Source organism: Passer domesticus, chromosome 2 (genome assembly GCF_036417665.1).
Source record: "Passer domesticus isolate bPasDom1 chromosome 2, bPasDom1.hap1, whole genome shotgun sequence".
Classification (NCBI taxonomy): domain Eukaryota; kingdom Metazoa; phylum Chordata; class Aves; order Passeriformes; family Passeridae; genus Passer; species Passer domesticus.
This window is the reverse complement of record NC_087475.1, coordinates 65053541-65069544: the sequence shown is the minus strand read 5'-3', so window position 1 is coordinate 65069544 and position 16004 is coordinate 65053541. Positions and strand designations below refer to the sequence as shown.

The 16004-nt window shown below is 38.4% G+C and overlaps 1 protein-coding gene across 4 annotated transcripts in view; it reads right to left on the bottom strand.

The window, feature by feature from the left end:
• Nucleotides 1-1019: 1019 nt before the first annotated feature.
• Nucleotides 1020-16004, bottom strand: part of VPS36 (vacuolar protein sorting 36 homolog) — a 26763-nt gene continuing 11778 nt past the window's right edge. For 2 of the 4 annotated variants that reach the window (XM_064408890.1, XM_064408892.1), the window contains exons 7-14: nt 15390-15422; nt 15195-15272; nt 14639-14773; nt 13637-13702; nt 13010-13074; nt 12477-12561; nt 9980-10056; nt 4869-6717 (exon numbers count right to left, since the gene is read on the bottom strand). In XM_064408890.1, coding sequence (XP_064264960.1) covers nt 6555-6717; nt 9980-10056; nt 12477-12561; nt 13010-13074; nt 13637-13702; nt 14639-14773; nt 15195-15272; nt 15390-15422 — 702 coding nt within the window. In that variant the 3' untranslated portion in view covers nt 4869-6554. Of the gene's footprint in view, nt 1251-4868; nt 6718-7745; nt 9897-9979; nt 10057-12476; nt 12562-13009; nt 13075-13636; nt 13703-14638; nt 14774-15194; nt 15273-15389; nt 15423-16004 lie in introns of those variants that run through there. The other 2 variants (XR_010356244.1, XM_064408891.1) reach the window with 2 other exon arrangements.

Sequence of the window (16004 nt, the reverse complement as noted above, 5' to 3'; positions counted from 1 at the left end):
GGCCGCTCTCCAGAGTCAGCGAGTCAGCCTGCAGCAGTGGAGACAGAGCAGGGAACAGCGAAGAGCAGCAGCAGCTCCTTAGTGTGCCCGTCTGCAGCTGAGGGACACGTATATGTGGGTATTTGTCATGTCCAGTGTTCATGGATAATGTTCAGGGACTGTTGTTACATGATGAATCTATCCTTGTGCAAAGACTGCTTTAAGAAAACCTCTTTCTATCCATTTTTATGCAACAGATGAATTTATCTCAAACTGTTGTTAAATTTATTTGCATGACGTGAAGTCTGTGATTTAAATGCAGACCAGTGGATACCTACATGCCCACAAAGATAGGAAAGGATTTGATGGAGCATTTGCATCAGACAGTGTTACATGTAATGAATTTTCCTGCTTTTCCTTATTCATTTAGGGTAAGTGTGGGCATGACATAAAGGCGCAAGAGAAAGGAATTGTCAGTTTTTGTTGTTCAGAATTAAAAACAGACTAAAAGGTCCCTCCTAGTTAGCTTGTATCATCTATATGACTGAGGAAATCCAATTTCCACACAACATGGGTATCTCTGCCCCGAGTGTTGAGACCAAACAGCTGCTTAGGTTTATTGCCCACTGCTGTAGCTGGTCTCTGACCAGCCTGCTGCTAAACCTCTTTTCCATATGCTAGCTGGGGTCTGCAGTGGTTAATGCTTCACAGCCACACTGCCATCTGGAGCACTGACAAAGCCTTTGGGAGAGCAAGACAACCCTTGCTGAGGAACTCAGACTGTATTCTGGACAGCAAAATGAACTATTTGTGTGTCATAAAGATTTTCTAGGCTGGTTTTAAACATTTTATTTTGAACAATCCAAATGCTAAATATTCTCCTTGTTTGCTTTAATAGAAGTGTGTACAATTGGGTTTTTTTAACTTGCTTGTCTTTTATTGTACTTAAGATTTTGTTTGATGGATACAGTCATGTGTCTATTCAGTCTAATAAATGAAGGATGCTGCATTTTTTCACCAGACACTTGCAGCTTACGTGACCTGTTACATTTCTTGTGGTGAGATTGGGCAATGCTTCCTTTGAATGCTGAGGAGCTTCCTGTGTCCATGTCTGGTCCTGGTCTGTGTGACTCTGGCAGCAAGAATTCAGCTTCTGGCAGTGCCACTGTAGAGATGCGAAGTGCAGAGGTGTGCAGTCTTGCCAGGAGCATCTTTCCCACTGATCATGGAAGGTACCAGCTGGCACAAGTGAATGCATTGTGGCACTGGGTCTGGTTTGAATGAAACAGGAAATAAATCACACATGGTAATAAAGAAAACAATACTGTGAGTAGGATCCAGATGATGGAGAAGCTCAGAGAAGAAAAAGAGTGAGGTGAATGTCTGCTCAAGTCCAAGACTGAAACTCCAGTCTCACTTGCTGCCTGTATTTAACATCTGAAAAATCTTACATTGGTGGATCTATTGCCAGGCTTTTTTTCCACTATGAGCACAATCTTTTGAAGATTTAATCACTAGGAAAAAAAATCTCTTTCTCCTGTTGTAATGCAGAGGAGAAAGTAGAAATCCATGCAGCAGGAAAGAGTCTGGAACACATGGCAAGATGTTTTACTTGTATCACAGTATTTTGCACTTATTATAGTGCCTTTGATCCAATGGCCTTGCCGTATTTTATGAGTTACGAGTGATCTTTGATCTTTTGTTTCCCTATGCTGATGAAAAAGGCTTGGCCTTATTTTTTTTCTAAACGGATTTGCTGACATTATGCTCAAACTGTAAAGTCAGAAACAAAGCCAAGACAGCAGCTCAGCTCACTGCACTCCCCCTCAGTGCCTTCTCTCAGACCCATATCGCCTTTGTGTCAACACTTCCAAAAGGGAACAGAGTCCAAAAAATGGTGATTAGAAATCACAAGTCACCCCTATGATTGTATGGTGGAAATTGTACAGACCCCAGATAACAGGAGGATGAGCACAGGATAAACACACAGGCTACTTTATTAAACCCTTTGAAGCACAGTGGATTATGTTTGCACATAATACACCTGCTGTGATGCTGAGCACTAAGATCTGTCTTTGTTAACATGCCATCCAAATTTCATCAGGAACATATTTTTCATTAAAGTACTTCAACGGAGCTGGTCTCTGAGGCATCTGGCTAGCGGTGGATAAAATCCTTGCCATTAAAGTTGGTCTCCCTGGAAAGCAAGAAACTAATAACAGAAGGGATGGGAGAACAAGGGAGCAGGCGAGTGCCCATTTAGCCCACAACCAAAACGTTGAGATCTAAATTAAGTTGGACACTGAAGGATACAAAGAGAGAGTAACCTTTAATTGCTGATCTCTAGCACCAGCTGCCGGCGTGATAAGCCAGTGGGGAATGCAGACGGATCCACCTGCGCACAGATCCCAGGTAGCTGCTGGGCTGAGGCAGCCCGTGTGGCTGAAATGTTGAAGGCAGCCATGGCAGGAAGGTCTAACAGGAAAAAGATTCATGGCCTGTAAAAATGGGATTATGTGTTCTCCAGCTGCTGGCAGCTGAGCAGAAATCACTTGCACGTGTGGTGATGGGTGGTGATAGAGGCTGTGAGCAGCTGCCTCTGCTTAGCCAGGCCAGAGCAGCCACCTTGACTGCAGCAGGAGCTGAAACCAGTCTGCTTGATTTTACCCAAACCAGATTAAGGGTACTTACATGAAGGGCACAATCACCAGATTGGCTGTGTTGGTAGTTTTCAGTGGGCATAAGGTGGCATGTTGGTTTCTGGCTCTGTCCCCACTGCCGGCACAGTTGGGCTGGGAAGAAAATGTCTTTTTCTTATGTTGGCATAAAAACAAGATTGTGTAGTAGCACATATTGTCCAGAGACCACCAGGTGTGAAAACAGAATGGCTGGCTACTAAATTCCCTCTCTGCTCTGTGTAGTGGGGAGAGATGTGACATTGTATGTGATTTCTATCTGTGCAAAATATGCTAAAAGCCTTCTCTTGCTGATATTAAATTGACCTCACACTTCCTAAGGGGAGCAGTAATAATAAGCAGACAAGCCAGAGAAATCTGTTTGCCCTCATCCACACTGGTAAAGGAGATTTAATTGTGAAACCCCCAAAGCAGTGTTGGCTGGGGTACAAGAGAGTCATCTGTCACAGAGAATCAAGGTAAGGGCCAAAATGGTAATATAAATACAAATATTTGGTGGTTTAGGGGAAAAACTCAGAAAGCTGGAAAGAGTGAGAAACTGAAACATGTCCTTTTGAAAATTATATCTCTGCATTGTTCAAGAAAATTTCTAAAAAAAAAAAAGAGGTTGCACTGTAGTCTTGGTTGGAGAGCTGACAAGAATATGAACAATTTAATGACCAAACTAATGTAAACTAATAAAAATAAGTAGGAAAAAAGTGCTAAAATTGTCAGAAATGCAAAATCTGAAACATAAAGCTGGTAAAGAATGTAAAAGAAGATGAGATCTGCAGTCAACAATGCTGAGTGACAAAGATTTGTCTAATTTTAATATAAATTTGAAACAAAAGAATTGTTGCTATTCTACTGCTATGTGAAAAAATTGACTAATCAAGTAGAATGCAAAATAAACACTGATATTCAATAAATATTTCTGTTCTGTTTTGGGGTGAAAAACAGACAATAAAGCCATGTTCCAGATTGGTAATAAAACACTTTCTGTACCAATGCAAGCCTAAGAATTTAAAATTAGAGCAGCTCCAGTTAAAGAACTCAAAATAAGCAGCTCTGGATAAGCGTTCATACAACAGTTTTTAATATTACTTTCCCAATCAGTTGGTCTGGAGATGCTGTGGAGGTTTCAGATGACTGAATGAATTGTCATGTGTGGATTTTCATTGATTTGGTTGGTTTGTAAAGAGAGAACAGCCCTGATTCCAGAAACAGGGATGGAGAAGCTGATAATAAAAGGGAGAGCAGCATGACCAATACCACTTGACCAACTTTAATGGAAAATGTATTTTAGATAAATGTGCAAGTTTGGTGAGTAAAGGAACTAATTTTATAATGTAATAATATGTAACATTTCCATAGAATATTTGGGTTGGTAAGACTTGATATTTCCATGAAGGATGCTTGTGTAGAATTAGCACATTATGCTTTAAAAGGATTAGATGTTGACTAAGTGATTTCAAATGTCCTTTTAATGTCTAATTTTCATGGAGGACGTATTAACCTAAAGATTTAAACACAGATTAGTCTTTAGCAATTTAAAAAATTTTCAGAGACCTAAAAGAGTATATAACATCATCACTGCTCAATTTTTCAGATAACACACAGACTGGGAGAATGTGCAGTGATAGTGACTTGTCTTCAGAATTTACCAATCTCTGAGTAAGCTGGGCTTTAGCCAACAATACCTGTTTTAATATAGTTCCCATAAAATGACACATGGAGGAACCAGGACTGTAGAACTTTGTAGGATGCGCGGCTCCCTCCTGGGGAGTCATTACTTCACAAAGCTCTGGAGATCAGAGCTGTCACATCCAGGAAGTTGTGCTGCTGCTGCCCACAGGTTTGGAGCAGAGAACGGTGTCACCTTTGTCACCTTACTTTGACAAGTGTGAGCTACGTGCATGGGGAGTGAACTGAGCACGAGCACAGGTTCAAGCACGTGTTTGATAGCACAGGAATGCCTTCTGTGGGCATGGCTGGGGGTGTAAAAACTGGGGCAACAAATTACCTCTGCAATTAACACTTTTACTGTAGCTTTCCTTGGCCCAGTGCTGGTGTTCACAATTTATGGGGACTATTAGGTAACAATGGAAAGCCTTTGGAAGAGCAATAAAAAGAACAACAAGGTGGGCAAAAAGACTCCAAATGATCAATGTTTAAAAAACTGTTATATTCCAGGAGACCAGTCATGACAGGAACTCATGCTTCATAAAGCATTTATTTGTCTCTAGCAGCTAGAAGACAAAGCTAAACACATTCTGATTGTGTACAGCAAAATAATTTTTCCAACAGGTGATAGTCACTGGAATAATCTGCCAAGGACTGCAGTGGAATTTCCCAGAACATGCAATCTCTTGTTGTTCCTAAAGAGGAGCTCTACCTCAAACACAAATTATTAAACAAGGGAAGTCCTACAGTTTCTGTTACCCAAGAGGTCAAGTGAGATTATCATTAGTCTCTTCTGGCCTTGTAACTTATTTATAAGAGTCCTGGTGGGAAAAAAAAAAATTATCCTAATCTCAGACTTTCTCAAAACACTGTGGATAAAACAGTAAGAATGCAGCAAGATCAGAAACAGTCACTTTGCAAACAGTTGTGCCTAGTTTGATACTTCCACTGAGAAGACCAAAACATTTTGTTATTCCAGAATGTGTTTTAAGCTCTTCCTTCTCCCAGCCAGAGCTCAACCATACCCAATACACCGATTTCCAGAGCTGCTAGCTAGTCAACATTTGATAATCACGACAAAGCCCGGGTTTGAAGTCAGTGGGAGTTTTGCCATTCTCATGTAATGAGTGGATCAAGCCAGATCTTTGTAATTTAAGGACACACCTCAAATTCTCCGTCCAATGCTAAGTGAAACTCGGGGGAATTATGCCACACACACACAACTGCTGAGCCTGGCTGAAACAGCAGATGTTTCTCATATCCCATGTCCAATACTGTTACATTTAGGCAACGTTTAGAAAGAATTCTACCTACATGATGTGAGCCACTAAACAGCCACAGTAAAAATGCCATACCAGCAACAGACACAAGTGTATTCTGTGCAACTGGGCTGGCTTTTCCTGTTCTTGGTAAAAAGAGAGTGCTTCACACAGAATATCTCCTGTGTTCTGCATGTATGAAGCAAGTGACACAGGAGCACTGAGTTGACCTTTGGCCTGAAACATACAGTGAAACAGCCTTTAGGTTAGACCTGTCCCCACCTTTACAACTTCCTGAGATAATACTGATAATAATACAAGTATGTAAAGTACTTGGAATTGTATTTCAATGCAAAAAGCGTAGTCTGCGCTTTGTGGTCAGAGCAGGACTAGATTCACGTTGACTATTCTGTCAGTACCAGCCCTGAACCTTGAACTTGCTGTCCAACTCTGCTGTGAGCATGGCAGAGCAGGGTTTATTGTGCCCTTTCATCAGCAGAAAACTTGAAGTCACAGCATTTGGAGTCCAGTGGAAAAGCAGGACACCCCAGCTCCTACCTGGTATTTGGTATGGAGCAGGGATATGAAGCAGTGTGGTTTCTGTGAGGCTTGCCTCTCCATGAACGTGTGCTAACTAGCAGGCTGTGGGGTTTTCTGAAACTTAAGATGTCTCAGTCACTCCTGGAATTTTTGTTTTGATGTGTTTTTGGTTTGAGGTGTTTTTTTTTTTGTTTTGTGGTTTTTTGTTGTTGTTGTTTGGTGTTTTTTTTGTGGGGTGTTTTTTTTGTTGTTGTTGGTTTTTTTTGTTTTGTTTTTTTTTTAATAATACCTTAATTCTAAACCACAAAGAAAAATTACTCTCAAGCCTGCTGGACAGGACAACTATCTGGCAGGACAGATACTGGGACTTCTGCTCCAATAAAAGTATTTAAATAGATCTTTAAAATACAGACAAATGTTACCAAGAGACGTGTCTAGAATATTCTCTCAGCATGAATACTTGTATCTCATTCTTTGGAGAACAAAATGTTAGTTGAAGTCCTCCCAGCAGGTGACTTGGAACTATAGGGTCTTGCATTTCACATGAATGCCTGAAGGGCTGAGTTAGGATGAAATGGGAACTGCTAGAATAGAAGAAACATAATTGTCAGATTTGTCAGTCGAACTCAACAGAAAATACATTGGTGAGGGAGTTCCTCCTAGAGAAAAAAATTATTTCTTATCAAATCCACAAATAGTTTTGAACTGCCTTTTCAGTAAGTATTTTCAAAGACCTGTCCAGTTGCAAATGAGTGCCTCACAGGCTTCAGGAAGCAGGAACCTCCACTGCTGGCAACAGACTCCTGCTATCTTCCACTACTGCACTCATGAATTCAGGGACAATATTTGCACTAATTTTGGAAGCACAGTCAGGCTCTTTGGACAAACCATGGAAGTCCTGTTAGAAGAACTGAGCATCAAAGAGTTTAGCTAATCAATATGCACCCACTAATGATCATAAAAGATACACTTCTCAGGACTTCCAAATGCACGTCCACATATACTTTTCAGAAGAAAAATAATGTGCTTTTCAGAAATATGGTCCAGATTAGATCCATGTTTCCACGGGCTGAATGTAATTTTCCTGAAAACAAAGGCAAAGGAGAAACGGAAAAGATGTACAGATTCCTGAGGAGTGTTTTCCTGTCCGAGGTATAAAAAGGCCCATGTTTTCAAATGAAAAACATAATCATCATTTAAGACTGCTCCATAAAAAGACAAGTATTATTTGTGTAGGCAGCCCTGGAAAAATGGTCATATATTGTGATACAAATGTCATAAGAATAATCAAAACAGGCAAAGTTTTATACGTACCTTCTGTATTAAACTACTATGAAAGCAGTGCTTGTGCAGACACCTACAGTTTGACTGTTCTGGCTGGCATGGGTAACAGGCTACTCAGCAACACAAGCAAGGCCTTAAATGTAATTCTAATTACATTTAATTCTGCCCATTAAATCAGAACTATATTGTACCCTTTTAGTTACAAAGTGAGACAGTAAAATTATGATGTGCTTCAAAAACCTGCCCCATGGAACCACAAGACTTTAATGTGTAAAGCATTCAAAAGCATTTAAAACATTTAGAAAAAAAACTCAACAGAACAATGTATTTAAGAAAATGTTTTAATTTTTCTTACTTTCTAGCAGCCATTTTCTCATGTGTCTGTTTAAATTCTAAACCAGCAATACAATTTACCCTATAGCCTTTTTGTCTGGAGGAAAAACAAAGTCAAGGAAAAATCTTGGAAAAGAAAAGCTTGAGAAGGTACCATTATTCTAAATAGGCTGTATTATTATTGCTTAAGTAAGATAATGAAACACTTAGGGTTGGAGGAATGGAAGCTGGCAGTTTACACTTGGCATTTCCTCTCAGGTTTTGTCCTTCCTGCACACGACATGCCCCCTTGTGGGGAGAGGTTCAGGCCCACAAACCACTGGCCTTCAATGACAGGTTTTTATTGGGCAAAAAGACAGGTGTTAACAACAAAGCCTTTTGCTTCTAAATTTCTCACTTTTCTATCCCTCCTTAGATATGTGGTGCTCAGTGTACTTGGCATGGATCTCTCCTTTGGGTTGTGGGGAGGATGAAGGAAAGCAGCAAGCTGTAAGGCTCCTGAAGAGATGACACCAGGTGACTAGCACAGTAATAACAGTGTGGAACTGGTTCCCTTCAACCATGTCAAAGACATAAGTTTCAGCACCCTCATGGAGCAGAGGAAAGCTGCCTTAAAGAAAGCACTGCATGAAAGTCTGCATGTGACAAGAGTAAGCGGATGCAATTCCTGGATATAAAGGACATCCTGCAAGCCACAGGCACGATCACTGTAGGAATCTCTGCACTGAACTATTAACAGGTTCTTCACTCATGTCTTAACTCATGCTATGGTAATACTGAAATAGTTCTGAAAGTATCTTCAGGCTCATATTAAAAGCCTTTTTGTCCTTTCTTGTAAAGCTGATCTGGCCATCACAATGCAGTTACCTGTATGATGTCCTTGCCCATACCTTAAATTAACTTTATTTATTAAAAATAGTCACTTCAAAATGCCAAAAATTCAGGTAATGTGGATCATAAACATCCACTTAACTGTTACTATCATGACAGATCTTCAAGTAGTGTAGCAACTCCACTGGAGTTATGAAAACCGAGGCTATTATATTGCATTCAGTGTGAACACAGGGTGAAGAATACCAAACAATGATACCTTGTGGTTATTAAACACAGGGTGATAGTCTTCTTCCTCCCTTCAATATAGGAAGCATATTAATTTTCACATATGAGAGGTAAGCAAATGAACTGTTTCCCCAAAACAGGTAATAGGCTGATAAAACAAACAAATGATCTTTTGTTAGAAGTACAAGATAAATACAAGCACATTGAAGCATAGAGTCTGGTAAAGTGACAGGAGGCTGCTCCACTCTGCTACAGAGAGGACAGAGAAAGGGCACCCAAAGTGCAACATGAATGGACAGGAAGGAAGATGGCAAGGAAAGAGAAGGGAGGAAGTCTGTGCTAACAATGCTTCTATCTGAGACATTAGTGTAAGACACGACAAAATAAACACGGTAATTTCTAGATTCGCCTGACGTACAATAACCTCTCTTGCAGCAGGTTCTTTCTGCCTCAAATTCTAGAACCCCAAGATTGATCCTCCCTTAGAAAACTGTTCATCACTTCTGGCAGAAGGGGTTATTCTACACTGGTTTGTTCCTTATACCTCAGTACACACCAAAGTCCTGTTTCTTATCTCTGTGGATACATCTGTCTGCTTTGTGGATGCAGACATAAGCAAACTGGAATTGGAGTATGCAGTAAGTTGCCTTCTGGGTGCTGATCCTCACAGCACTCTACAGCGAAATTCTCTCCACTTGACCTGGTGTGGAATCTTCTCTTGAAATGAGAAACTACACAGCACATCAAATAAAACTTGAAAAATGAGTGAGTTGTCTTGAGACAATAAACATGCTTCTCACTTTGTGATTTCTATTTCCTTTCAGTTCCATGTAAGACGATTCAGCACTTGAAATACCTGAGAACTGTAAAAGCATTGCAATGTTCATGTCTCTTGCAGTTGACTAACGAAATAAGAATTTTAAAGTCAGTTCTTGGAAGGATTCTGCTCTCTTGTTCTATTATTACATAACAAATTGTATACAAATGGTATTAGCTTTGTGTCAGAAATAAATTTGGGTAGAATCTCAAGCCTTCCACTGAATCATCTCTGCAAAGATGGCCCATCTTTTCAGCAAGAAGCAGCCTAGAGAAAGCAAAAGAAGATGTCCTGTATTACTTGAGGACAACATGATAACTAAAGTATTAAACACAACAATTATTACTTACCTTTCTTTGGCTAAGAGAACAGACATCCCCACCAGCTTAGCAAACTCATCAGCTGTGAGAGAACCCTTTTCAGATACCTATCAAAGACCAAATACACAAATAAGCAAACTATGGCATTAGAAGAACAACGAAGTTCTCTCAGCTACTGAATCAGGTCTAGCCTTGTGATGTGATAAATTGGTAGCAAATCCCTTGAGAAGAGAATTAATTTGTTTGCTTTTTTAAAAGTACAACTAATTATGAGTATTTCCCCTTAAAAACATCTGTGTCCTGGGAAAATTGCTAAGTACAAAAAAGCAAGAGAGAAAAGAGTTAAATCTGTAAAAAATCATATGGTGCACATTCCTTTGGATTTTTTTTTTAAAGATGCCTTGGAACCAAATGAACTGAAAAATTAGAATAGCTCAGACAGCATAACACAGTCTCCATGAGTATTTACATAGCAGAACTATTCTAAGTGATTCTGCAAACACTGAAGCCTAAAGGAGGAAATAAAAGACCTGTTCAGGGCAGCTCATCAATGTAGAAATATGTCATCTCAGGTGGAAGAGAAGAATTTGAGTTTTATGGCATTTAAAATACACCCACTGCCTACAGGAAAATCCCCAGACCTTAGTACTTCATATTATGGCATACTAGAGGAGTAACTAAAAGCCACCATCACATTCAGCTGACACAAAAGACAGGTTCACTCTTGGGTCTCAAACCTTTGGCCCTTTTGTCTCAACCATGCTACTTAATAAAATGAAACCTTCTCACACACGTTGGACATGTGTACTAGATAAAATACTAGATAAAAACTACATATGAAGTCTAGACTTATTGTTGCATTGAATTCCCCAGATATGCATGTTTTATTGCCTAAAAATTAATAATCCTTCCATTTCTCCATTGCTTTAGATTCAAGCAAAGTTGTAAATCCGGATGTAGTTGCCATTTCCTGCTTCCCACATAACTGGGTGGGGAGGGGTCTATTCTGCATCATACTCAGCAGTAGTCCTTCTACAAAAACTCAGATTAAATCAGTCCTAACATGAGATTTTTGGAGGCTAAGAGATCAAATCTGAGCAATGGATGTTAGTTATACAATGGGTGATTAATTATCTTTCCTCCCCAAACCACTACGCTCATCAAGGGTGATGTCGGATTCCTTTGATGTCCGTGTCATTTCCTGTCTTCACCAGCCATTCACAACCACATCTCTCTCCTGCCTGAAACCCTATGGCTTCCTTTCCTCCTCAGAACTTAATGCATAATGTGCAGTAACGTTGAAGTAAGGGTGCTTTTGGCCACAAGTCTGATCTCATCTTCCCTTTTCCATACAGGCTAGTTTTCCTCAGTTGAAGCCTCTCCCTTCCATTCTTCTATGGAGCCAATGTCTCATATTATGAAAATAACAGAAAAAAGGCACCTATTAATAAATCCACCACCTGCTATTTTTGCAGTTGACCTCCCTTGTTATCAAGAAAGACTTTTCCTTTCATTTCAAAGACATAAGCACTCTCATTGAAGACAAAAAAAACATTAGAAACCAAAAGTAATCAGAAAAAAGCACTAAAATGGTCTTGGTATTTTTCTATACATTTAAGAAAATAAACTGAAAATATTAATGTATACTGAAAGACTTAAGCATTTTAGTGTTGTTGATTTTGAATGGAATCTTTTAAATGACTGTAAACATTTATCTTATCTATTCCTCTTATCTAAAAGTCTTTCTGATGAGCGAAAGCTGTAAGGTGACAATCATGCAAAACACACTGAGCAGTCTACCTTGTGTCAAGTGAGGAAGTGTCTGTGATAGCTCTACTTTTTCTTGACTGCCCCCTCTTTGACCTTGATGTTTAACTTTGGATACACTGGATTGGCCTTTTCTCAAATGTATGAAAATCAAAAAATTACATTCCACTCAGAAAGACATGGGAAAATGTAACAAATAATGGGATAACAGGACTGTAAAGCAAGACCACAAAGGTTTATGACACTGAGTAATTCATACTATCTTTTTCCCTGGCTTAATTCTATACACACTACTCTCCTACTGAGTGCTCTTCAGAGCAGCAAACTTGGTACACATACAATGTACTCTTCTATGAAATAAACTCAAACCAAACACATATCAACATTTAAGAGCTGTTGCCTTCAAGCAGTACTGTGTCTGAAGTCCACTTCAGACTTCTGTTAAATTAGGTGCTCAATAAATGCCATGAATTTCAGCCTACAGTGCAAAAGATTTAGAGGAAGGCTGAAGGTTAATGAAGTTTGAAAAGAGATAGAAAAGTGATTTATTCCTTAAAGAGAAAATAATGACTAAGATTATTGCCTGCACAGAACTTTGAAGTTCAGAAGTGCTATTTAAATATTTCTCTTAGAAGATACGAACTGGAATGCTTTGTATTTTGAAACCTCAAGAGGAAATCCCATACCTCAAGTTTTTTACCTAATGTGTTTAAATTTTTCTAGCATGGTCAGAACACTGAAGGAAATGAAGTACGCTTACTGTCTCTAAAGCAGCAGCTACCATTTCCTCTTCGTTATGAGACTGGAGTTCAATCACCATCACACCACTATCAAATATCCGAAGCCTAAAATCAAAAAAGAGAGGCAAAGTAACTAAAAACCTTGTGCACATCACTGATGGTCATGTTTCTAATGCATCCACATCTATAACCACTTTACAAAAGGGGAAAAAATCTCCCCAAACCCAAGCAAGCTCTCTAAGATGAACTTAAGCTTAACAGCATATGCAAAATCTGAAGAGACAGAAAAGAGCAGAGCATATGTCTGGTCTTGGTTAAACTCTCTTCCAGTGAGAAAAAATTCCAAGTGAAAAAAGAACATCCTCCTAGCTAAAAATTAATGTTTTAATGTAGAGTGAATGTTGGTGCATATGGCAGCATTCTTTGAACAAAGAATGATTTTGTTAAAATATCCACAACAGCCACCAAAAAAATCTATTTCAAGTAAAAATGAAATCATAATGGTCTGACCTGTGAGTGTCATGCTTTATAAATAAATCTGTAAAGCTCTTACCTTAGTGGTAATTTCAGTGATTCCAGCATTTTACAAGCATTTACTAAATCTTCCGGTGACAGCAGCTATTAAAATAGTAAAACATATTTATTCACAGCTTGCATTTCAGGTTTATAGTATAACATCAAAACAAACAAAGTTTTAGTAGCTGAAGCTATAATGTACACCAAGCTACACTTATTGTTAATTCTTTTTCCTTTCTATTGTGCAGTCTATTTTCTTGGCTTCTATGCTCTTTTCTGTTCCCTTACTATGTATTCTATAATAATCTTCCTTGCCTTGTTTACAGAAAGAATTGCTGTTATTTTGTTAAAAAAAATTCCCAGAACATTCACCATTCTTTAGTAGTCTCTGACCTTTAAGTTTGTTTCCAGATAAGTATGGATTTTCCCTTTTACATGGTATCATAAAAAGCAGCATACATTATTACTACTTGTAAAGGACACATAAATATTATAAAGAAAAAATGAGAAGGAGAAAGGTAAAACCCCTCTAATTTTAATAAAGAGCTGATCACATTGTGTTGCAGACAAGTAGAATGAGCCATTGGTAGGGAACATTTTTACCCTTTAATTTCCTTACGACTGAAGTCCTGTTACAACACAGGGACCCAGAGCAGTGCCTCACCTCTAGCCCTCGAGCACGATTCACCAGGCAGTACACTTCTGTCAGAGACATGATCCCCCCTCGCTCCTGTGGTAACGAGCACAAGACTGGTGAGAGAAACAGCATTAGCCCAGGAAACTCAGTCTCTGCTTGCAGGTGGCGGATTAAACAGGTGAGACAGAGGGGCTAAATGATGGGCCTTTATGGGAAAAAACTAAAGGGGCAAGTTGTACCTTTCACTCATCATTTTAAAATGCAAAATAGTGACACTACACCCAAGGACTGTGAATTACTTCGATTTTAAACCAGATAATAAACCACAGGAACAAGGAATTTCAACATATTAAATCTATCAATCAATTTACTGTTTTTGCTTTTCAGAAAAACTCAGTTTTCCATTCTGATCACAATAGGTAGCACATACCTTTCACAAAAATACTGTAGTACATATGCTTTATTTAGGAATAACATAGCCTTATAAGTTGCAATATTCAATTTAACTTTTTGGTGAGAAACCTGTAATCTGTAATACTTTATTAAATATAAAGTATTTATATTAAATAAATAAATTATATATTTAATAAATTAAATTAAAACAAGAGATATTACTGTGGGCTGGTAATCTACTTAACAATTCTCTCTTATATTTGCAAAACATATAAATTTCAAGCAGTTTAAAAAGACTCATTACTTTTATTTTCAGTCAATGTCATGTCACTCTTTCTTTAAAAAAAGAAATATTCTGCAGTAAGGGATAAATACAGGGCTCTTCAAATACAAGAAAGACCACTTGAGTAATTTTCTAAATCTCATCAACATTTTGCAACTCAGAAGTTGATGCCATTAGTCCAAAGAAAAAAATCATACTAAACTTTTTTATTCAAAAAGGCAATATATATTTCTCCCCTTGAATAGGAGGCTGTGCTGCTAAATCTGCTTTAAAAAGAGGTAGACTACTACAGCCAAAACACTTCAAAATTCAGCAAGACACGGAAAATGCTGGTGCAAGATGTGGTGCTTTACCTCTAAGGGAGTCTGCAGGATTCCAGCCAGTTGCTTTGCCAGCTGCATGTGGTACTGTGTACCAGATCCGTATGTTTCCCTCGTAACTGGATTAGCTATACCCATACTCAGTAGGTAGGACTTGAACCTAATGGTCTGAACAAGCAAACAAACAAATAAATTTAAAAGTACATCAGCTAATGAGTGATTCTGGTTTTTAAAAATCTTTAAAAAATGTTATTACTACAACACAGTTTTGGTGAATAAGTCCCTCAGTTTACTACCAATAAAGTCAATTACTAGGCAAAGAGAAGGCAAGACTTTGTACCATTTGTTTTTGACCAGCACAGGTAAAAAAATAGAAACATTTATATAAAAGCAGTAAAATCACTGCTTTTAAAAAGAGTTAAAATAAAAATTAACACTAAGCAAGTAAATTCTATACCAAGTATAAGGGACTAAATGCAACAAAACCAATCAGTAAGGGTTTTTATTAACACTATATTACATATCAACAGATAGCTTTTTGCTTTTCATAGGAACATTTTTGTAGAATTTAAAAACAAAATTAATTTACCTCATCCTCAGTGATGTCACCTTGTTTTTCTTTAATCTTGTTGGCTATTGACTTGGACAATTCCACCATTTCCTTAGCCTATCAAGAAACATACACAGATAAGTCAACTTCCAGTGCAAGAGAAAAAAGTATGCTTAAAACTGAGAAAACAAGCCCAAGTCTACTTGGCCAAGTACACATGCCATTCATCCATACCTTCTCCATTAGTTTGCTAAGGTCCTCAAAAGCCTGAAATGAAAAGCAGACAATGCAGATCAGTATAATTACAGTGTTCAGTTTTATGAACACAGGGAGATGCCTTTGTCCACCTACCCAAGCTATTCCTAAGAGCTGCTACCCCTTTGGATGAGTATGCTACAATATGAGATATCACACCTTATTTGTTGATACAGCTGTTTTACAGCATGTCTTATAATTAAAATAAACAACAAACAACGAAGAAGAGAATCAAACAATCACATACTTTTCCAGTATATGACCAGAATTTCAGTATGATTTGTGATGTCCATGTGATAAGAAAGGACAATGAGATACTGAGTCCAAGAAAAGATTAAACTGTTCAAGTTTATTATGACCCGTGTAAGGTGGGGGAAGGTTTCTGGGTGGTAATGTTGCTGTTTTATTCCAACAATTAACCCTCTCTCAAGGAGATCTGTTGTTTCTGGCCAGCTGCAAGCCAACTGTAAAGCTACAGATGTACTCCTCCTGACAAGAAAACTTTACTTGAATCAGTGAATGTTACTTAATTAGTAAGAAACACTCATTTCAAATGAGCAAGACAGAGGATATCTGAGGGACAAAACCTCTGAA